Raw genomic sequence first — 21,936 nt, 5'->3', positions numbered from 1 at the left:
GCCCAGAGCACTCAGAACTGCATCGTAAAGTGCGCGTGTGTGCGTGGGCACAAAAGGGTGTGAGAGGTTATGAGACAGAGGACGTGTGTGGGGACCCGTGTATCTGTGCAATGCTGTGTAACAGTCATGAGAACGTGTGCTGTGTATGTATGGCCATGAGAGAGTGCCCACGTGTAAGAGCACGGTCGTGAGGACAGGGTCCTGAGAGCACGTGCGTGAGACAGTGCATAGGTATGTGTAATGGTGAGACAGATTGTGTGTGGTCATACGCCAAGGGCTCATGACACACAAGACTATGAGTCTGATCATCACAATGTGTTGTGAGCGTGTGTATAGTCATGAGAGTGAAGGTGTGTGGGGTTATATAAGCCCGGGCATCTGGGAGTCAAGAAATCACGTGTGCCCCTAAGAGCATGCGGGCGCCACGAGAGCCTGTGCATGGCTGTGTGTGTCTGATCATGAAAGCATACGTCGCTGGTCATGACAGACTGTAAGTGCATGAAGGGCATGCATGGCCTTGAACCCGTGTGAGAGGAAGAAGAGGGAGGGATGGGGATGACAGTGAAAGAATGAAAACTCCATTTGTTCCAGGCACTCTGCCCCAAACAAAAGCCAAACATTTTGGGGGTGCTCCACAGTTAGTCTAGTGTGAGCGGAGTTCAAGGAACTGGGTCCGGCCCACCCTTCTATACTGCCACCCATCAGAGCTGCCCTGCAGGTCTCCCAGGCCCAGGGCTCCAGGTGCATCAGAGATGGCAGTGGACACCCCCTGGATCTCCCAGAACGTCGTTCCTCATAAAACAGCCCAGGCCGAGGTCCTAGCCTGGCCCCCAACCCCCAAGCCTTCCACTCTCAGCATCCTCCTCCAAGCTAAAGGAGAGTCCTCTTCTGTGGCATGTGCCAAGGACCCCTGCCATCCACTGCCCACCCTACCCTGTCCCTTACCTAGAACTGCACATTCCTACTTGGAAGGGTTCTCCGAGGTCACGTAGGCCAACCTCCCACACAAGGTGGGAGTTCCTTCTACACATCCCTGACAGCTCAGTCTTCATTTGATTATCCTTCGGGAATGGGAGCTCACCGCTAAATGAGGTAGGCCTCGTTGTCCTAAGGAAACTTTTTCTTGCACCGAATGCAAGCCTGTCTCCCCTCTGAAATGACAGTCATCCATCTGAAGACAGTGGCCATGAAGTCACATCAGCCACATATTTTACTTACGAGACTTCAACTCCATTGGCCAAGCAAAATATGCAATAAAAGCCTCTAATGCAAAGCAGCTACTTCATCTGACACTTAACCACTAAATTATACTGTACATACTCTCTTAAAAATCACTGCACATATTATACAATTAATATACCATAAATACTATTAATATAATGTATATGTTGATCTACAGTAACGCTACTGTTCAGCATTAGAGACATAAACCCATACACCATGCTTCATGGGAGATCTGGGGATTTTCACTTTACCTACTGCCTATAGAATCTAATTCTCCCACTGAGATGTAAGACCACACTGTGGTAAGCCCCAGGGGCTTCTCTGCTCTAGGTTAAATATTTCCAGTTGCAAGGCAGCCCTGCTTCTTTGAACCCAGGCAATCAGGAGACAGACCTCTTTGATTCAATCCAACAACTACATATTGAGCTGATTTCCATGAATCCAATACCGGATTCTAAGAGTTGTTATAGATTCAAAAGGCGTGTGAGATATGCCGTCAACCCTCAAGAAGTTCATAGTCTACTTGAGAGGACAGAGATAGAGTGGTTCCCCCCTGCCCCTTCGTCGATCCACAGTCTCATTTTCTGGGATCTCAGCTACCTGTGGTCAACCACAGAGGATCCTCCTTCTGATGTATCATCAGAAGGTCAACAGCAGCCTAAGGCGACATCACAGTGCCTACGTCATTCATCTCGCTTCATCTCATCTTGTGGCCCTTTGTCATTTCACGTCGTCACAAGAACAAAGGTGAGTTCAGTAAGATGTTTAGGGAGAGAGACCACATTCACACGTAACTTTCATTACAGTCTGTTGTTACAATTGTTCTATTTTATTACCAGTTATTGTTGCCGATCTCTCACTGTGCCTAACTTATAGATTAAACTATCATAGGTGTGTAGCATAAGAAAAAAAATACACCATACATAGGATTTGGTACTATCCACGGTTTCAGGCATCCACGGAGGGTGCTGGAATGCCGCGGGTCCCCCTGCAACAAGGGGGACTACCGTATACAAGAAATGGCTCGAAAGCAACAGAGAGTAGCACGTGACCAAACAACCCGTCTCTGACACAGCCTTGGGGTCAGCCCCGAGCACCACCTGGAGTATGTCCAGTTGAATTAACCAGTGGCAGTTTCTCCTCCCAGCTCTCTCAGAATGAAGCAGCCCTAGCCAAGCCCTCTCAGCCCGACAGGCAAGAAGCTGTTCCGTGCTGGAGCTGGCCTCGCCTGGCGGAAAAGAAGACACCTGACGGGAGAGGGGTCTGTAGGACCCAAGGCTCTCTGAGACCAGAGCAATGCACTGGGCAGCAATGTTTCCTGTGGGATTGGAGGGCCATTGCCAAGGAGAAGAGGGCAGTCCTCAAGCCCTGCCCAGCCCTGGAGTTTCACACCATCCAAGCTCAGAGCTCCTTCTCCCCACGGCTACTTCCCCCCACCGGCCCTGCCCCATGGCATTCTCAGTTCCCACAGGCCCCTCCCTGCACAGCAAAGACTGAGGGTCCCCTAGAAGCTGCCCCTCTCAGATTTGGCCAAGCACCACGGTCCATCAGAGTACTTTTTACCCCACTAGCCATCCACAGTGCCACGCTCCTGTGAGCCAGCACCGTATGCCCTCCAGAGCTAATTATAGGTCAGTGAGCTAGCAGGCCAGAGGGGGGACAGATGGTGACTTCATGTGGCTGCAATACACACCACCCCTCCCTGTGACCTCCCCTCCATTCCTCCTGATTCCATACCTGGGACCTAGACTCTGAGGCAGCTTTTACTCTTGTGGTCCTCTCTGCTCCTTACCACCTCCTCTCCAGGACACACATGCCACGCACAACCCCATGCCAATCAGAAGCCACACCTTTGCTCCTACAGCAACCCATCCAAGGGCCTAAGGCCCCAGGGGAGAGTCCCCCCGGCATAAAAAGGCCTCAGCTAGTGTCTCCATATCCTAAAGCCCCCTTGGTCTCCGGCTCCCTGGCCCTACCGAGCCTTCAAATTTGACTCCTCCTCCCCTCCCCAGCTCGCACCCTGCTAGCCTCATAGGCTCTGAAAGATCCACTGAAATCCCTGACAACTCTGGGCAACTCTAGGATTCCAGCAGTCAACTCAGAGAAGAGCCCTAGGAGCCTGGTTCCCTGCCCTGCCCTGCCCTGCCCCTCCAATCCCTCCTTATCACCCAACTGCCAGACCTCATATACTCCACGGTTCTGACATCATGACATGCTCATCGGCACACGCCCAGGTACCACTAAATGAGATTTCTCACACCCCCTTCCCCACACTCTTCTATCTTCCACAAGAGGGCATCTCCCACTGTGCCGAGTGTCTCGTGCATTCTTGGCCTCTGATAATCATTGTGCGATTCATCATCTCATTATTTGGAGATGCTATTTATCTCAGGCAGCCTCCTCGGGCCTCAGGACAAAGTCCTAGAAAATAGCTAAGAAAAATCGTTCAAACTGTCCCTTTTGCTAAGTAAGGCAGGTTCTCTTGGGACTACCTGTCCAGTTAATAGTGGTAGTGGGTGGATGGGTTGGAATCCAGTTCAGACAGCTGTTTGAAAACATGTAGACAGGGCTCTGCTTTTTCCTAATCCAACAGCAGTGCAACAAAATGGGAGCGGGGGAGTTGTTAACAGAGTGTGTACCTTTCAGCTGCTCCATAGCAGTAAATTGCCTTCAAAACACCCAGCACATAGCATCGTGCTTGGCACACAGTAGGTACCAAATAAATGTTTGCTGGGTGTTGAACAAGACTACTAGGTATCAGTTCCAACAGCTCTGGAAAGACAGGGAAGTCCCTGAAACCTGGCTACTGGAGGGGCCTGTTCAGCTCCCACCAGGAGGGGATCTCCATGCTAACTAAGCAAAGCCTCTTCCTTAACCACTCGCTCACCACATAGAACAGCAGAAGAGCAGCCCCAACAAACATATCCCTCTAAATGGATACTGCCAGCAGACCCCTCTCCTCAAAGGTGACATCAGCTCCTAGTGGCACCTGGTCCTGGATCCCTCCTCCTTCTCAAAGAAAACCACCCACACCACATTTCCAAGTCCTCCAACCTGACCTCTCTCTTCTCAGCCACCATCAAAACCTGCAGGATCTATACGGGAAAACACTCCTACTGCGTGGTTCAAAGTCAACTCCCCACTCCCATCCTCCCAGTTCAGGAATCTATTCCAGCCCTCTTTTCCGGTTGCGCCCACTCTCACCCCCACCCCCACCAGACCTCGGGTTGGCCGCTCCTTCCATCCCAGCCCCGGCACTGCGGAGATGGGGGCATTTCTGGCACAGCCTGAGACCGGCAGTTCAAGGAACGGAGAGCCAGCGATATTAAGAAGGGGTGTTAGTAGCAACGCGGGAAGGATTAAGACCCCCCGGCAAGCTCGAAGACCTCAGTACCTCCTGTGCCCAAAGCAGCGGAGCCGGCCCAAGAGCTAAGAGGTGCTTTTTCTCTGACTCTCCTGGATGGGAAATGGGGGCGCAGTCCATCTAGCTCCCACCGGGAGACTTGCCAACTCAGCCCCCCTCCTCCGAGGATGGTGGAGATGAGGGAGAACTCCACGCCCTCCCGCAAACCGGGCATCGCCCCCCATTCTCACCCCCAAGGGCACAGGGCACTGCAAAAGCCGGCGAGGGGCGGTGGAGAGAGCAATATCTATGCCAGCCGGGGACGACACATCCGGAGTAAAACGGGGCTGTTTTCCAAGGCGCGCTAGACAGAGACCCCTCCCCAAACTGGAGGGGAGCTGGAGGTGGGAAGAAGAGGCATCCTTTTCCCAGCCCGGGTTCTGGGCGCTCACCTGCCTGCAGTCGTCGAGAGCCAGGCAGCTCAGCTCCGAGGCGGAAGGGAGCCGCCCCCGACTCGGGGGAGCCAGACACGTCCTAGAGAGCGGAGCGAGCGCGGAGGTAGCTGCAGCCTCCGCCAGCGCCTAAGCGCCTCGCCTCTAGGCCCCGCCCCTCCCTCCCCTAAAGGCCCCTGGCCCCGCCCCGAAAGGCGGGGCCTAGCCGGCTCCCCCGAGGCCACGCCCCTGCCCCAGCACGTGACGAGAGCCGCTATGCTACTGCGCGCCATCTTGGCTTGGCCCGGAGAGCCCTTCTGAGGAGGTGGAGAATCAGGGTTTTACCCAACAGCACTGAAGTGTCGGGGTCCAGCAGTCCCCTGCCTCCTTCCCAGGAGCACACGTCCTGCCCCTCCATTTGTACTCTGCCCTTACTCCTAATCTAACCACCAGCTCCCTAAATTGGCCTGTCCTGGCCTTTGAATGGTTGCCAATGGTTTGTCACCTTTCACACCTGCTCTCATACCACTTTATTACTTTTCTTTTGGTTGCATCTATTTCCTAAGCGGGGAACCTTGAAATCCGAATACATTTCCGAATACACTTCCGATACTTCAATGAACCGTATGGCTAGCCTGAATTCAGGCACCCGTCCGTGCTAACACTGTTACTAGAATATGAAATGTCTGTTACATACACATAGTATGAAGACAGTCTCCATGCCAGATTCCTGACTGACAAGTTTTACTTAAATCTCTCCATTTTCCTGAATTGCTCCATACCGTGTCCCGTGTGGCTATTAATTGCATCTTTCCCATCTGGTTTGTGAAGTCTCATCACAGCGCCTACTCAATTCTTTAGGATACCCAGTGCGCACTGCTACAAGTGTGAAGAATTTTTATATACATGCAATGTGTACATATTTATAGATTTACACACAACATGTTCCGGATCTTCTGCAACTAATGCTGTATGTAGTTGAAATCAGAACGACACATAATACCGTTCTTTTTTTTTTTTTTTTCTTTCTCCCAGTATATTCACCAATTGGCTTAGTTTCCTTAGATCTTCGGTGGAAGACAGGAAAATCTGAGTAATTCTGATTATGGGGGTGAGAAACACAGCTAAATTTGTGTAATTTTGTTTGTCTGACCCTGAGAGCAAAATCAAGAGATATACTTTTAAGAAGTGAAAATTACAAAGCAGTTTTTACAAAAGTAGTCCAGAAAGTTCCAACTCTTCTCCAGGTGGCTTGGGGTTCTTCAAAAGGAAATCCCTGGGACACTTCACACATCCTTTCACTAAAAGATGAATCATCCTAGAAAAGGCAACTCGGCCAATGCAGAAGGAAGGCTGAAACCGTAACCAAGTGTTTGTCAATATCATGCTAAGAAAACAGCTGAGGAGGTATCTAATATTGTATCAATCATCACCACAAAGTTTAATACCAAAACTTAGAAGTTGAGTCAGAAGACAATTATTAAGCCAAATTAGTTTCACTCCCCTTTTAAAGGTACCTCCTAAATGGCGTATACACGATCCATCAGAATAATTCCCTGCTGCTTCATGGCATCGTTAGTCCAGGGAACCAGAGCTCTGTGCTTCTTCCCTTCTGCCTCAAAAAAGCAACTTTTTTTTTTTTTTTTTTTAATTTATTTATTTTGGGGACAGAGAGAGACAGAGCATGAACGGGGGAGGGGCAGAGAGAGAGGGAGACACAGAGTCGGAAACAGGCTCCAGGCTCCAAGCCATCAGCCCAGAGCCTGACGCGGGGCTCGAACTCACGGACCGCGAGATCGTGACCTGGCTGAAGTCGGACGCTTAACCGACTGCGCCACCCAGGCGCCCCAAAAAAGCAACTTTTGATTGTAGACCTTTGCAAGGTGTTATTGTCCTTGGAGGGGGGCGGGGGTTGTTTATTTTTATCATTCACATACTCAAATTCTGATTTTCACTGACCCAGGCTCACTTTCCATGTGAACAGCTTTTAGTACCACCCTCAGTGTGGGGTAAGGTTTAGCTATTAGCAGCAGTCTTAAACAGATGCTTCCTAAGAATATTCTTTAAATAGTAGGGGTTAGGGAGGATAGTTAAGGAAAAAAACCACACGCTAATTTAACAGTTTGGTTTGTGGTAATAATTACCCCCATAAGATTTACATGGCTTGAGACTATTATCTGAATCTCATGGCACCATCCAGCTCACACCGGCTAATTTGGGGGTCTGGGGAGGGAGGACAAGTAGCAAGGTTATCTTGTTAGGAAAGACAAAATAAAACCAAAAATCCCACCCACGAACCTCTTCTCAGAGTACACCAGCTACACCAAGTCCTCTAACAGGACATTAGCATTTCTGCAGGGATGTAAGGCCAGTCTCCTGTAGGCACACAGAATGATAGGCAGCATAGGGCAGGCCAGGGCAGAGGCAGATCACGAAGTGCTTATAGTTCAGGAGGCTGGTTTCAACACAGAATGCATTTTTTTTTAAATGACCTTCAGCATAATAAATGCCTAACAATTCAATGAAAATATCATTATTCTTCTGCCTTTCTTGGTCTGTTTTGCAATTTACTTAGAAACACATATTCCAGGGGCGCCTGGGTGGCTCAGTCGGTTGAGCGTCCGACTTCGGCTCAGGTCACGATTTCACAGTCCGTGAGTTCGAGCCCCGCGCCAGGCTCTGTGCTGACAGCTCAGAGCCTGGAGCCTGCTTCGGATTCTGTGTCTCCCTCTCTCTCTGCCCCTTCCCCGCTCATGCTCTGTCTCTGTCTCTCAAAAATGAATAAACATTAAAAAAAGAAAAAAGAAAAGAAAAGAAAAGAAAAAAGAAACACATATGCCAAAGACTCTTTCATATATACCTTTTAGGCTGATTACGGATAAGGTATACCACAATCAAATTTTTACTTATCCTCTTACTTTCTTATCTATGTACAATCTGCCTCCTCCCTTTTGCCACCATCTACCAGAGGGAATGAAACGAACTTTTTAACTGTGGGACAGCAAAAAGACCTGGGTCAGAATCCTCCACCATTTATTGGCTGCATGGCCTTGGGTAAGTCACGGATTCAGTTTTCTCAACCACAGAATGGGACCAGTATCACCTACCTTGCAGGATCATGAGAATTAGTGTTATCGTGTAAAGTTCCTAGTAGAGTACCAAGGGCACAAAGTCATCATCACCACCACTATCAAGCCTCGTGCAAAAATCCAAATTGGCAAAAAAATATTTATGCAAATATCCAAAAGTGATTTTTAAAGAAAGATACACAAGTCAATCTTCTAAGATTCTGAAAACCCTGTCACCTGCTTTATTTCTGGAGGAGGGTAAAGGGAGAAGAGAAAATATTCACTTGAATTTGAGGGGGAGCTTAATGGGAAGCAATAGTAGCAACAATTTTAGGCCTCTAAGGCTCCTCTCTGATCACAAGGGAAGGCTGAAACTTCCTTGTTTGGAGATTCAAGAGTTTAATTTTTCCCTAGAGCAAGATCATCCATTTTTGCTGGGATAAAAGAATAAAGAACAACAAACTCAATAGCACCAAATGCGGTTTAACACAGAAAATGGGGCCAGGTTTCTCCTTTCAAATGCACATTTTTTACATTAAAATATGTTTATAAATCATAGTTGTTTTTCCTCTCGATTCAATCCTTCTCCTTCCCCTACCAGGGGCCCGGGGAACTGGAAGAGCACGTGCGTTACTGACCAGATATACAATCCGGACGCCCCTTCCAAACCGGAATCTGATTACTAATGGACTGGCCCAGCTCAGGGCTGCCCTCAGCGACGAGAAGCAGTAACTATGCTCTCAGGGAGAATGGGTACTGAGGATGCCACCAGTCAAAGAGTCGAACGCTGTGCACTGGGTCCAGGATGATTTGCACGCCCTGTTCGCTGCGCAGTTTCCGGCCGCCACGGACAGGAGAGTCCTGGAACACCAGTCTCACGCGATGATGCCGCATGTCCGTGCTCACATTGATAGTAAACTAGCAGAGAAAAAGCAAATTCAGTCCCCAAATCCAACAACCTTGTTTTCCTACGGCTTACTCTGAAATAAGACAGTCTAGACAAAATTTACACTGGCTGGGCCACAAAATGAAATTTCTTCATATTTAAACTCTGCTAAAGAAAGCCTCTCAAATAGCTGAGTAAACCAGGATACACACACACAGACTACCACTGAAGTCAATTTTTAAAAGCTGGGTGGGAGCTATACGAAATGACTTGAAGGCATCCTGATGAGATATTTTGAGCAAGTCAAACAAGATGCATGAAACATACATCTGATCACATGTTTGGTAAAATGAACCACACAATCTCTAAATATGTTTATGTATATGTTGGTCTGTACAGAACTGTAGGAGCATGAAGTACAGGGAATCTGAATATATAACTAGGTCATTAATGTGACTTAACCTTGAGGGAGGGGAGAGGTGCCTAACAACCAACACAGCATGTATGATAGAATCTCAATTATACAAAATTATTTAAGAGAGTGGACGTATGCATGTACATAATAATGGACACAATAAAGAACAACTCCCAAAAAGTTAATAGTTATAGGACAGTCAACGTCTAGGTCACCTTTCCTTTCTCGATGTATTTATGTATTATTTAAGTTCTTTCCATGAAGTATGCATTATTTATTTTACCATTAAAAAAAGAATAAAACTATTTTCAGTGTGGAGGTTGGAACCCCACGCAGCTCTGAACATAAGCCTAAAGGACGGCAAAGATAAATCACATGAACTCTCAAGTTCCCAATCCAGTCAAAATTTTTAAAAACTTGGAAAATAGGCCAGAGACATATTTGTTGTTTACGAATCTAATTCTTGGCTAAGGCTTGAATAGTCACCATCACACAGGGGACCGAGTGGTCACCCTACATTTTAGTATTCCATTTATGACACCACAAGCACGCCTCAAGGTCCTGACATACAGTGCTCATATATAAGCCTCCATATTATCCCTGAAAGGATGATGTTTCTCCAATATTAACGATAACTATACAAAGATGCAAAAAAGACATGAGATAAGATATTCTCAGATATGATTAACTCCTCCATAAATCTGTTCCTAATATATAAATCTGCTTTCAGAATTTAAAAAAAAAAAAAAATTATTCTTCAAAGATTTCTTCCTCGATGATTAAATTTATAAATTTCTGTCCAGCCCTCCGTATAGTGAGAGTATGTAAAAGAGCTAAAAATGACACGCTGTCCCCACTTACCAGGGTAAATATCATTCCCATGACAATTGGAATAAAGATGAAGTTGAGGGTAGTGACCTGTAGTAGGCAGCAGTCCTGGTCTGGGTTGGTATGAACATCTTCGTACTGAATGGGAGGCTGCAACCCTCCCATACACTTGCTCTTTAATCTAGGGGACTGAAGAGAACTGAGAATTACTCTCATAGCTTAGAGGAAATGTTCATGGCTCTAAGACTCCACCCGTGAAAGTCCTATGGCTCAACAAAAGGATAAGATCCCTCTTCTGTCACCTCCTCTCTTTATAGACATATTGGTTTCTATACAGATCAAGGAAAACCTGCCTTTTGAAAGAAGAGGAAACACCTTAGGATAAGCAATGTGGCAATGGGTATATGCTTCATTTAGGCGGGATTTCCGGCCTTCTGGCAAGAAATAGAAACTTATAGCTCTATCAGAAGCTCTCCAATGTTTGAAAGATTGCAAACTCCTTGTGACTTGTTGGACTCCAAAGAACATCTGCTGCACAAATGGGACAGAAGCAGAAGTGGCCGTCTAATTCCAGTCACCATAAATAAAAGAGTCGTGAGTCTCAGAACTAAAGGAAATCTCAGCATTCATCTTTCTGCAGTTAATTCCGGTCTCAGCTGGAACACTGCTGAGACTGCCCTGCAGCTCCTTCCCAGAAAGATCCCATGGTGGACCTTCTATCAACATCTAATGGGTATCACAGATTGAGGACCTCTTATTAACATCAAATGATTAGAGCCAAAATTCTTCCCTAAAACCACGTTTAAAAAAAAAAAAAAAATCAAATGGAAAAATATGATTTACTTTCATTATAAACCTATCTGTAACTCACCTACCATCAAGTGCAGGATAACTAATCGCATTTATAATGCATCTCCTCATAAGATACTAAGTAGGGGAGACAGAAGGAAGAAATGAGCCTGCTGAGGACAAGAAGTAAAGACAAGCAAAGCAGACCCTCACAGAGGCCAAGATCTCAGGTACAGTCCAAGCAAAAGGCAGAGACAGAGTAGAATACTATCTCCTCTTCTTATACATAGCCTCTTGGCAGCCCCTTTCCTCAGGGCCTCCCCACACGGCCTCAGGTGTAAAACCATACAAATCACTGTTGTTTGCAAATACATTTGCTTTGAAAAACAAAAAGTGATAGGCAAACAACCCCAGTACATTGTTATAACAAGTTTTCCCCTTTTTCCCATGTTTAGAAAGTCATCAACTATACAGAAAAGGTAATAAAAGAGGGCAATAAACTCCTGTATACCCTCTATCATTAGATATTCCATTTTCTCTCCTCCCACCTCTCTCTCATGTTATGTATACACACATATACAAATCACACGCACGTTGGGGGCAGAAGGGGCAAAGCCATCTGAAAGCAGCACTGATGCACCACCTTATTCAGCATGGATGAAGACACATATAACCAGAGTGTCACCGTCATACCTAAGAAATTAACAACAATTTCCTATCATCTCATATTCACAGCATCCTCAAATTTCTTGAATTGTCCCCATGTGTCTTTTATAGCTCTTTGTTCCCCGATTCAGTGCCCACTTTGCATTACACTATTGTACCACGGGGTCTCTTTCGTATGGGGTAATTCGTCCTTCCTTTTCTTCTCATGGCATTTCTGTAAGTTTTGATGTGTACTATTTGATTTTAATAAGGCAATTTTATGCCTAGTGAAATTTATTAGAACAGCATAGTGCCTGAAAAACAAGAAGATACGACTACATACCTGTTTTTTGAACTTAAAGTTGAATTCCCACATTGGTTCCTGTCTGTTCCCAACAATCTTTCTGCACCAGAAAAGTAAGCACTGTAAGAAAAAGAAAAATAAAGTAAACCAAAAATAAATAAATATAAGACAGAAAAGGAAAAAAATCAAAATAAGGTCACACAAAATAACCAGCAAAAACCTGTTTGACAGCTCTAAAGCCAGCCACAGTCCCAATGCTGAGATTTTACTTTGGCACAGATAGAGACCCCTCCCCGCCAATTTGACACTGGTGCAACATGAAAAGACACAGTCCCAGGGTTATTCAGTAAAGAGAAGAGGGACCAATATAAGTCAACCTCAGATGCTGTTGAGGTCAACCCCCACTGTTCTCATCTTTAAAGACAGAAACATGGTCTCTAGAGACTGGGACATTCTCTGATTCAGCAAGCCACTCCTCTATATGAAAATATAAGGGCAGCCGGTAGCCACCAGGCAAGATGATAACAAAGCCATAAGGCAGGCAGAGATGGCCGGTCCTGTAACAGGAGCAAGCCACTCAGGACCTTCTGGGAGCAGACAGCCGATGTGAAAACTACAGAGCTGGGCTGAATTCAGTCTCAAGTAAGCCCCTCAGTGAAAGTCAGGCTACAGCTAGGGTTAACACAAGAAGTTAAGTACCTCCCAGGGGATAAGGGGTGGGTCGTCCGCCGTGCCAGCTGTCCTGCCCTTCAGACATGCCCTGTACGTCCTGCTGTTCCATCAAAAATAATGGGCTTGGCTTTAAGGGGCAGACACTTCTGCTGCCATCACAACGGCTCCAGTGTCCCATACAAGCTATGCTATTGAAAAGAGAGAGAGGGAGAATCAAATACGAAAAGCTGGAGTCCAGGAACGTGGGACAACTTCCTTTAGGCATGCTGCCAACTCCCTGAATGCCATGCGATTGTGGTTATACAAGTGGCAAGGCCATGCATGGGACACCTGCCACTGCAGGTCCCACATCCTCCTAAGAGATCTCTAACAACAAGGCACGAAAGAAGCAGCCAAGAGGCCTGGGCTTACTATCTGGAATAAGACCTTAGGTTTCACCACCTTGGCTTTTTATAATCTACTTTTAAAAAATTAACGTAAGTGATAAGACTATGAAGCCAGAGGTATTTTCGATTTAGGCAGTAGCACTTGCATTGTGCACTGGAGCCGCTAGGATGTGTCAGGCATGAGGAGTTCGCCCAGTGCTGCTCTACTCCCAGCAAATGACTCACACCTGGCATGATGTGTAGCTTTGGGATGATCCCCACCTCCTCATACTTGGGCTGATACTATCAAATGTTTCTGGGGGAGGCAAACTGCAAGTGTGAGATGATATACCGTCCACTCATATTACTAGCGGAAGCAGCTGCTGGGTGAAATTCTACTCGCCCCGCATTCTACACTTGCCCTAAAGCCACCGGCGAGTGTGGTATTAAATTGAGCTCAGCCCATAACCCTGATCGTCTCAGTCTGCAATCCTGGAAGGAACCTCGATAATCCTGAAACCAACAGTACCCTTTCAACCAACATGTAGCAGGTAGAATAGTATCACACTGGAGCTAAACTAGGCGAGAAGAATCGGAACACCCAAAGCACAGCAACAAAATAGAAGAGAACGGAAAGTGCTACAGAACACCAGAGCTGGGGTAGGAACAGAGTAATAAAATTTACCCACAACTCATAAGAGACAGAATGTAGACAACGGTATTAGTTGAAGGAGAAACAGGCTGAGGCATCAACTTGCCTAAGTGATCGTGTCTGTTGTACTGGTCTAGCTCGGCAAAAGTGGGTTCGCTGGATATTTCAATATGGCGAAAAGGAGAGAAAGGACCAAAGGCTAATAGACCTATTTACAAATCAGAAGAATGCCAGATACTTGAGTACAATGTATGAATAAAAACTACTGGGGAAATCCCAAGATATAAGAAATAGTCTAGGACACAGCAAGAATTTGAGAGAGCTAAAATCTACGAGCACGAGTACCTTATACTCTCTGAAATGACCTAGCCCAGAGCTTGGCAACAGTGGGCACTTAGCATAGGCTAAAGTCTGTACCAAAACCTTTTAACGAGGTCAACAAGAAACAAGAAGCCTAGACATCAAGGTCACATTCAGAAAAGAAAATTACTAAGGTGTTCGTGTTATATCTTTGCATCGTGATTTAAAGCACCTTGTAAGAATTACAGTTTACATCTACCGTTCGAGTTGTGCTCTTCCTAACCCAAACCATCAAAACCATCTCAAGTGATCCAATGTACAATGCATGAGAATAAAGTAAAGAGAATAAAGAATATGCTAGAAGCACAAGAAAGCTTTAAGGTAAAGGTAAGAAAAGCCAGCCCAGCAGAGCAGGAATGTCTTAGAGAAGTGAAACCCTTGAGTCCTGAAAGCTTCCATTAGTCCCCTAGCAGCCTGGAACCTACAGCCCTAGCCCTCCCCATCAGGAAAGCTGGAGATAAGCCATATTAATAGGCCCACCATACAAGAGTCCACTAGTTAGGCGCCAACAATAATTCTCACTTACTTTGGAATTCTTTAATGTGCTGGGAGTGCTTTCTGGAATGGCTGGATTCTTGGAGATTCGAGCAGCAAATGGCTCATACATATGGTACAGAGATCGGATCACACATGCCCGGAGACAGCGCAGCTTCTCCATGGACTCTGGTCGCAGGCGCAAAGGCAGAGAGGCATCCAGCGTGTAGTGCCTGAAACATGACACATTACTCCTACCAATATGTGACCTATCTCTCCTGCTCTGGGTCCCCTAGGATTCCTACTCTCCATATGAACCTAACTGTCTGATTCTACTGGCCAGTAGTTAGCTTGTCCCCAGTGTTCTCCCATGCACACACGTGTACACACACACACACACCACCACCACCACCACCACTTCATTTCTTAGCTATTTTTACTTCTTTGCTATGCAAAAACCAATTCACACAATCTTGTAATCCCGCAGTCCACTCATGTGTTTCATGTCTCAACAAGTTCTCTACATACTTCCACCTCAACATCTCTCCCCATAACATCCTTACTGAGAGTCTATAATCTTCGTTACATTTCTGCATCTGGTAGCAAAAGCTAGCCGTCTTACTAATTATATCATTCACTTGCTCCTCACTCTCACCTCTACAACTATACACCGGGCAACATGAGTACAAAAACTCTACGATACTTCATGATAATTAGCAAACTAAGAAACAATGAACCCAGTTAGAAAGGTAAGCAGATAGACATCTGTAGCTTTTGAAAATTCTAGTTAAAATAAACTTATGAAGAAAAGTCAAAGACCACTCTTTGTGAGACCCGAAGCAAGACTTTTTGTCGAAAGTGGATACTGGATGGGGGAGGGGGCAACCATAGGGAAGACAATTACCTGGATGAATTAATAACACCAATTTTAAATTAAAGAGGGGCTCAATTTGGGATGAGCACTGGGTGTTGTATGCAAACCAATTTGACAATAAATTTCATATTAAAAAAAAAAAAAAAAAAAAAAAAAAGAGGGGTTCAAGGAGTCCAAAGCTAGGCTCATGCCCGGCATGGAGCAGAGAAAGTGAAAACAGTCACCAGCCAGGGAGTAGCTCCAAATCATAATCAGCAATGAAATCAGCTACAAAGACAATAGAGTGAGCTCCCTGTGGTCGCACCTTCGGTACAACCTGGTCCAAAAGGCAGCAGTGCAAGTGACAGTCCAGGCATTCTTACAAATCAGGGAAAAATTCACAATGTCCTCAGGACGGATATAGGAGGCCAGCAATAGCCAAATATCCATGGGATACTCTTCTCCTCCAGCCCCGTCCAGGTCTTCTGAAACAGAAAAGAGAATATAACCTTTGACCTTCTATTACACACATACCTAAAGATCCCCAATGATTTCAATTCTCCCAGGGCTTGCACTGTTAAAAAAACAGTTTTAAACAGGTCCAAGAAAGCCTGTCAGGCTCATCATTTCCTGCTTATTCTAGCTGCTAGAAACTTGCTTCCTGTTGCCCAAGTGACTAGGTCATATTCTTAAAAGGCTTTTATTTAACAACTATTCAAACACTATTTTGAAGTTTGCCAAAGTACTTCTGCATACATTATACCATTCCACTCCAATAATTCTTCAACAGAAATAAGGAAAATATTACTGTGCCCATTTTATTAGTAATAAGACACAACCTTGGCACTAGGTTAAGGTAAACAGAACCCAGGTTTTACTCCAAATTCTAGCTTTGCACCACGAACTCTGCCTCTGGGTGGCTCAGTCGGTTGAGAATCAGATTCTTGATCTCAGGGGTGCCTGAGTGGCTCAGTCGGTTGAGCATCCAACTTCGGCTCAGGTCATGATCTCACAGTTCCCAAGTTCAAGTCCCGCATCAGGCTCTGTGCTGACAGCCTAGAGCTTGTTTCGGATTCTGTCTCCCTCTCTCTCTGCCCCTCTCCTGCTCATGTCCTCTCTCTTTCTCTCTCTCTCGTTCTCTCTCTCTCTCTCTCAAAAATAAACTTTAAAAAAATGTTATTAAAAAAAAAAAAGATTCTTGATCTCAGCTCGGGTCTTGATATCAGGGTAATGAGTTCAGGCCTCATGTTGGGCTCCACCACTAGGCATGAAGCCTACTTAAAAAAACAAAACAAAATATTCTGCCCTTGATTTCCCTCACAGTCCCCATCCACTAAACATTTTCTTCAATTCAGTCATTCTAAAAAAAAAAAAAAAAAAAAAAAAAAAAAAACTGATTTTAAAATGGTATGATGAAGCCTCAAAGTGCAAACTAAATAAAACAGCAGGTAAGTTACAGCATATCTTCATCACTCAATAAATGCCTGTAGACATGTTTCTTTCCTTCCAGTTCCTCGTTTCATTGCCAGTTTGACCTATGATCCTGGCCAGGAGCATTCAGTATTCAAAGATGCCCTGTGACAATGTATCCCCACCTCCTCCTCCTTCAGACCTCATCAGCGTTCATTCTCTTAACTCTGAGGTCCATCAGATGTCTCAAGTTCAAACAAAAACTCACACTCTATAAAGATATCTGCACCTGGACAAACCCTAACCCTAACCTGTAATTCAGACCTAGTCACACAACTATCCAAAGAGAACTTTTCTTCTTTCTCTTTCGTGGGCAAAAGGACCCTACACTACCTCCCCAAAGCTGCCTCTACTTTTTTAGCTAACAGCTTCCTGCAGCTATATGACTCAATCAGGTTGTTGCATTAGATTCTTCGTTACACGGACCAATGCCTCCAAAACAACATCCTCTTCTCTGGTTGCAATTCTTCCTTATAATTTCTGGTAACCATTTAAGGTTAAGTGTGCCATGTTTGGGCCTCACCTTCTCCCACATTAAATCTCTCCCTAAAGAAGAATGAAAAGGACTATCAGAATTTCTCCCACTGAGTCCCATAAGGAGCTTTACAAAGCAGAGTGCTGTTTAAAAATGTTCATCTTTAGGGACAAAACTTGGTAACTACTGAAGAACTGTCAGTGTTTGAAACATCATTATTAAGAAATTTCAAGATGCAGGAAATGGAATCAGTAAAAGAAAGCCTCTTGGAGATAAGCCATGAAGGACATAAAGAACTTTGATAGATATAGCTTAAGAGAAAAGTATTCCAAGTGAAATAAACAGTAAACATAAAGCCCAGAGACCTAGAAAAACAAAACACATGTGACAGCAATAAAGAGACAAGCCTAACAAGATTCTGATACTATTAAGAAATTACTATTAACCTTTTTAGACAGGATTAATTTTGTTGTTGTTGTTAAAGAGTATTTGTCTTTTGGAGGGAACTACCAAAATATTTACAGATAATAACAGGATGCCCGGAAATTGTTTCAGAATAATCCAGTGTGTGTGTTGAGGTGGGGGAGTAGTGGTTGAAACAAAAATGGCCACAAGTTGATAAGCGTTAATGCTGGGTAACAGCTATATGGGACTCATTATACTATTTTCTCTTCTTCCGTATTTGTTTCATTAAAAAGAAGCTAAAAAGGTAAAAAAAAAAAAAAAAAAAAGACCAGTCTGACTAGAATGAAGGAACCTAATGAAAGTAAAGCAGAGCAGAGAACTAAAAGATGAATTATAGTTAAACCTGAAAGCCACAAATTATGTATCTGGTAAGTGACTTGTATCCTGAATACACAAAGAATTCTCACAACTCAGTAATAAAAAGATAACCCAACTTAAAAATGGGCAAAGGATGGGGTGCCTGGGTGGCTGTTGGTTAAGCATCCACCTTCGGTTCAGGTCATGATCTCATGGTCTGTGAGTTCGAGCCCCACATCAGGCTCTGTGATGACAGCTCAGAGCCTGGAGCCTGCTTCGGATTCTGTGTCTCCCTTTCTCTCTGCCCCACCCCCACTTGCGTTCTGTCTCTGTCTCAAAAATGAATAAATGTTAAAAAAAATTTTTTTTAAATGGGCAAAGGATTTGAGTAGACATTTCTCTAAAGAAGACATACAAATGGGCAATAAGCACACATGAAAAGATGCTCAACATCATTAGCCATCAGAGAAACACAAATCTAAACCATGACATACACCTGACATCCACTATGATGGCTTTAATTTAAAAAGTCAGACAGTAACAAGTGTTGGTGAGAATGTAGAGAAACTGGAACTCTTTACATTACTGGTGGGAATGTAAAATGGAAACTACAAAAAACACACTGGCAATTACTCAAAAAGTTAAACCAGAGTTACCATGTGATTCAGCACTTTCACTCCTACCCAACAGAAATGAAAATATACGTCCATACAAAAACTTGTACAAGAGCATTCACAGCAGCATTATTCAAAATAGCCAATAGGGGCGCCTGGGTGGCTCAGTTGGTTAAGCATCCGCGACTTCAGCTCAGGTCACGATCTTGCATTCCATGGGTTCAAGCCCTGCGTCAGGCTCTGTGCTAACAGCTCAAAGCCTGGAGCCTGCCTCAGGTTCTGTGTTTCCCACTCTCTCTCTACCCCTACCCTGCTCACACTCTGTGTGTCTCTCTCTCAAAAATAAACACTAAAAAAAAAAAAAAAAAAACTTTTTTAATGTTTTTTTAAAAAATAGCCAAATAAACTGAAGTACTGTTATATCCCACAAAATGGATGAACTTGAAAACATGCTAAATGAAAACAGCTAGACACAAAAGACCACATATTGTATGATTCCATTTATATGAAATGTCCAGAACAGGCAAATCTATAGAGACAGAAGGTAAATCAGTGGTTGCGGGTAGGCTAGGGGGACCAGGAGGATTAGGAGGAAATGAGGAATAATGCTAAGAGGTTTGGGGTGATAGAAATGTTCTCAACTCAGATCATGTTCATGGCTGCACAACTCTGTAAACATACTAAAGCCATTGAATTGTACACATTAAAGGAGTGAATTTTATGTCATTAAAGAGATTTTAAAAGTCTGTAAGCTGTTCTCTGGAGTGTGCCCAGAAACAAAGCAAAGCAAGATAAACCTCTAAAAGCATGGTGATGATGAGTAGGGATTTCAAGCAAAAAATTAAGGAACAAAGAAATGTGAGGAATGTCAGTATTAACTTTGGCCTTCTGGAAAACAGTGGTATCACTGACAATAACTGGCATAATTGCAAAGCGATGTCAGTCCACTAATTATTGATTGTTCCAATATATTTTAATAAATACAAATATCTGTTATCTGACTCTCAAGTACAGATCAAAGTTCTGGCACATCTGACACCAAAAACACATATCATTTATACATTAGCTTCCCCTAACTCTAGCTGATCACTGGAACCACTTTAGCTTTAGGAATAGCTATTCTGGGTGCTACCCCAGGAATGTCTGATTCATTAAGTCTAGAGCAAACCACCGCACGACAGTCTGGCACATTATATACTGTTAGTTTATTTTTCTTTGTTTCATTTGTGTGAGTTTTATTGGCACTAAAGTATAAAATCACATAATTTTCTATTTCCCACAGTATCTATTAGACATAAGCAGACATTAACAATTGCAGAGCACTTAAAAGTCCATAGTAATATCTAACCTCAGCTGAAATGAAACTGGTTATATACAATCCACATATTTAGGAAAACGTTTTTGGTCACATCTTTGCTTCCTCACCTGTTCAGAAATCCAGAAATGCAAAGGCTTTTTGTGTTCATGTCACCATACGGGTTTTTACCTACCAATGACATGTTCTCAATGAATGGCTAGTACAGTCGAATTTACAACTCCAGATTGTAAGATTGACTCTTACCAATCTCCTTTCCTCTCAAATTTAGACAAAAGTAGAAAGCACTAGTATATTAAACCTGTCCCACTACTAAGATCCAAACCCTGGTTCTCCACTGGCTTCACCTCTTGTCCTACTGAAAAAGCGAACAGCTTCAAGTGATCATGACAGACAGGACTAAACCAAAAGGGAACAAGCCCTATACCTTTGTGCCTCTTGCTCTTTTTTTTTCTGGAGACGGTTCTCTCATGGATGCTCTCCTCCTGAGCATCCATCTCATCACTGCTGTCAATGATGTCACAGGGCTCACCAACCCCAGAAAGAGCTTCCACTGCAGGAACCTGGGAGGCTTCCAAGCCACAAAGAGATTTTACTAGAAGAAAATAAGGGGAGAATGAGATGGCAGAGTCCCATCCAGAAATACAAATGACACGACTTAGGCAGGATATCAGCATCCAAGAGGAAAAGAAAAAGGGGGGAGGGGGGAGCAATAGTGTGAGAGAGCCTGCTGAAGAAAGCTGAGAACCAACAAGAAAGAAATTTTAGCATTTAAATACAAAAAAACTGGAAAGCAAATGAGCAAACTGACTCCAAAGTTGCAGAGATTGACTCCTTAAAAGTGTCAACTTCAGACCTGAAGAAAAAGGGAGTGCATTATTATTCTTCCACTATAAACCCTGTAGGATAAAAACAAAAGGTTAATGCTATTCTCGTTTGCATAAATTCTAAGAAGCAATGAGAGAAAATGAATCCAATTTAACCCTGTTACTAAGCTAGAGTCAGTGGGTGCCAGAAAAGCACAAGTCGCAGGGACCTGTGAGTTAAAGGCTTGTAAGAGAAGCATGAGAAAAGGAAAAGCACACTTCAAGGTTATCACACAAAGAAGCCAACTGCAGAATAACTGAGAGTACATATGAACCACAGGAAAAAGACGAATAACCAAGAAGGAGGCAGTGAAAATTACAGAAAAGTACACAAAGATATATATTTTTTTTTTTTGGATGCAAAAACAGAAATAAAATATTTCTGCTACAGAAACTGCTACTGCTCTTGGCTAATCCTCCCTTTCCCCTCCTCCGAATACATAAATGACTACTCAGGACGGCAAACACGTTTATGGGAACATGCCCAAAGGATTGCAAGAAAAACACTGAGGCAGGATCCCAGGAAAATGAAACACCTAGTTCTGTCTTCACGGCCTGAGTCTGAAAAGACTTGTTGGCAGCCTACCTTCCTGCTGAACAGCATTGGCGACGGCTTTCTTGACCCGTCCAGACCTCACGACCGCCGGATCCGAGTTGGCATAATCCGCCACGGTCACTGAAATACAGCATCAACCCTCAAAGGAGGAGGCCTTCTCTCGTCAGCGTCCTCCCCGCCTAGACCTCCTGCTCACTGCAGGTCCCCGGCCCCAGCCGCTCTCCCATTACAGGCAAGCGAGCGCTCGCCCCGGCGCCGTCCAGCCCCCCTCCCTGCCGCCAGCAATGAGCCTTTCAACGCCCCCACCCCCTCGCCCACCTCGTCCAGAGCAGGCGTCGTGGGCCCGGAACTTGAGGCGCTTCCCTCTCTTGGGCATGGCGACCGTATCGGGGCGAGGCCGGCCTAGCGGGCCGGGACCCCGGGCCATGCCTCGGGCCGGAGAGCCGGCTCCGGGAGCCGCGAGCCAGCTCCGCCCGGCTCAGCGGCCATCCCGCACCGGAGTCCGCCGCTCTCGCGAGGACTTAGGCCAGGGCTCCGCGTCGCGTTGGCGGTCGACGCCCCATTTGGAA

At 44.9% G+C, this 21,936-nt stretch overlaps 2 protein-coding genes across 12 annotated transcripts in view; both read right to left on the bottom strand.

Moving 5' to 3' along the window:
- The window catches only part of PPFIA4 (PPFI scaffold protein A4), a 51,095-nt gene extending 45,929 nt beyond the window's left edge, over nucleotides 1-5,166 (bottom strand). For all 7 annotated transcript variants that reach the window (XM_060644121.3, XM_060644124.3, XM_060644126.3 and 4 more), the window contains exon 1: nucleotides 5,020-5,166. The gene's annotated coding sequence lies outside the window, so the exon portion shown is untranslated. The remainder of the gene's footprint in view (nucleotides 1-5,019) is intronic.
- A 3,111-nt stretch (nucleotides 5,167-8,277) lies between these two features.
- On the bottom strand, nucleotides 8,278-21,901 carry TMEM183A (transmembrane protein 183A). Of its 5 annotated transcripts, none has more exons than XM_060644144.3 (8): nucleotides 21,686-21,901; nucleotides 21,398-21,487; nucleotides 20,373-20,540; nucleotides 15,635-15,794; nucleotides 14,509-14,689; nucleotides 11,973-12,053; nucleotides 10,229-10,384; nucleotides 8,278-8,984 (listed from the first exon to the last, which is right to left on the bottom strand). In XM_060644144.3, exons 1-8 carry the CDS (start codon nucleotides 21,792-21,794, stop codon nucleotides 8,799-8,801), a joined length of 1,131 nt encoding a protein of 376 aa, XP_060500127.1. In that variant the 5' UTR covers nucleotides 21,795-21,901; the 3' UTR covers nucleotides 8,278-8,798. The 5 variants fall into 5 exon arrangements, with proteins under 5 accessions (XP_060500127.1, XP_060500130.1, XP_060500128.1 ...); XM_060644147.3 differs by having other exon boundaries at nucleotides 10,229-10,376; XM_060644145.3 differs by having other exon boundaries at nucleotides 15,635-15,791.
- Between the last annotated feature and the right edge of the window lie 35 nt (nucleotides 21,902-21,936).

Source organism: Panthera onca, chromosome F1, assembly GCF_046562875.1.
Source record: "Panthera onca isolate mPanOnc1 chromosome F1, mPanOnc1 haplotype 2, whole genome shotgun sequence".
NCBI lineage: Eukaryota > Metazoa > Chordata > Mammalia > Carnivora > Felidae > Panthera > Panthera onca.
This window is presented reverse-complemented; position numbering and strand designations above follow the sequence as displayed.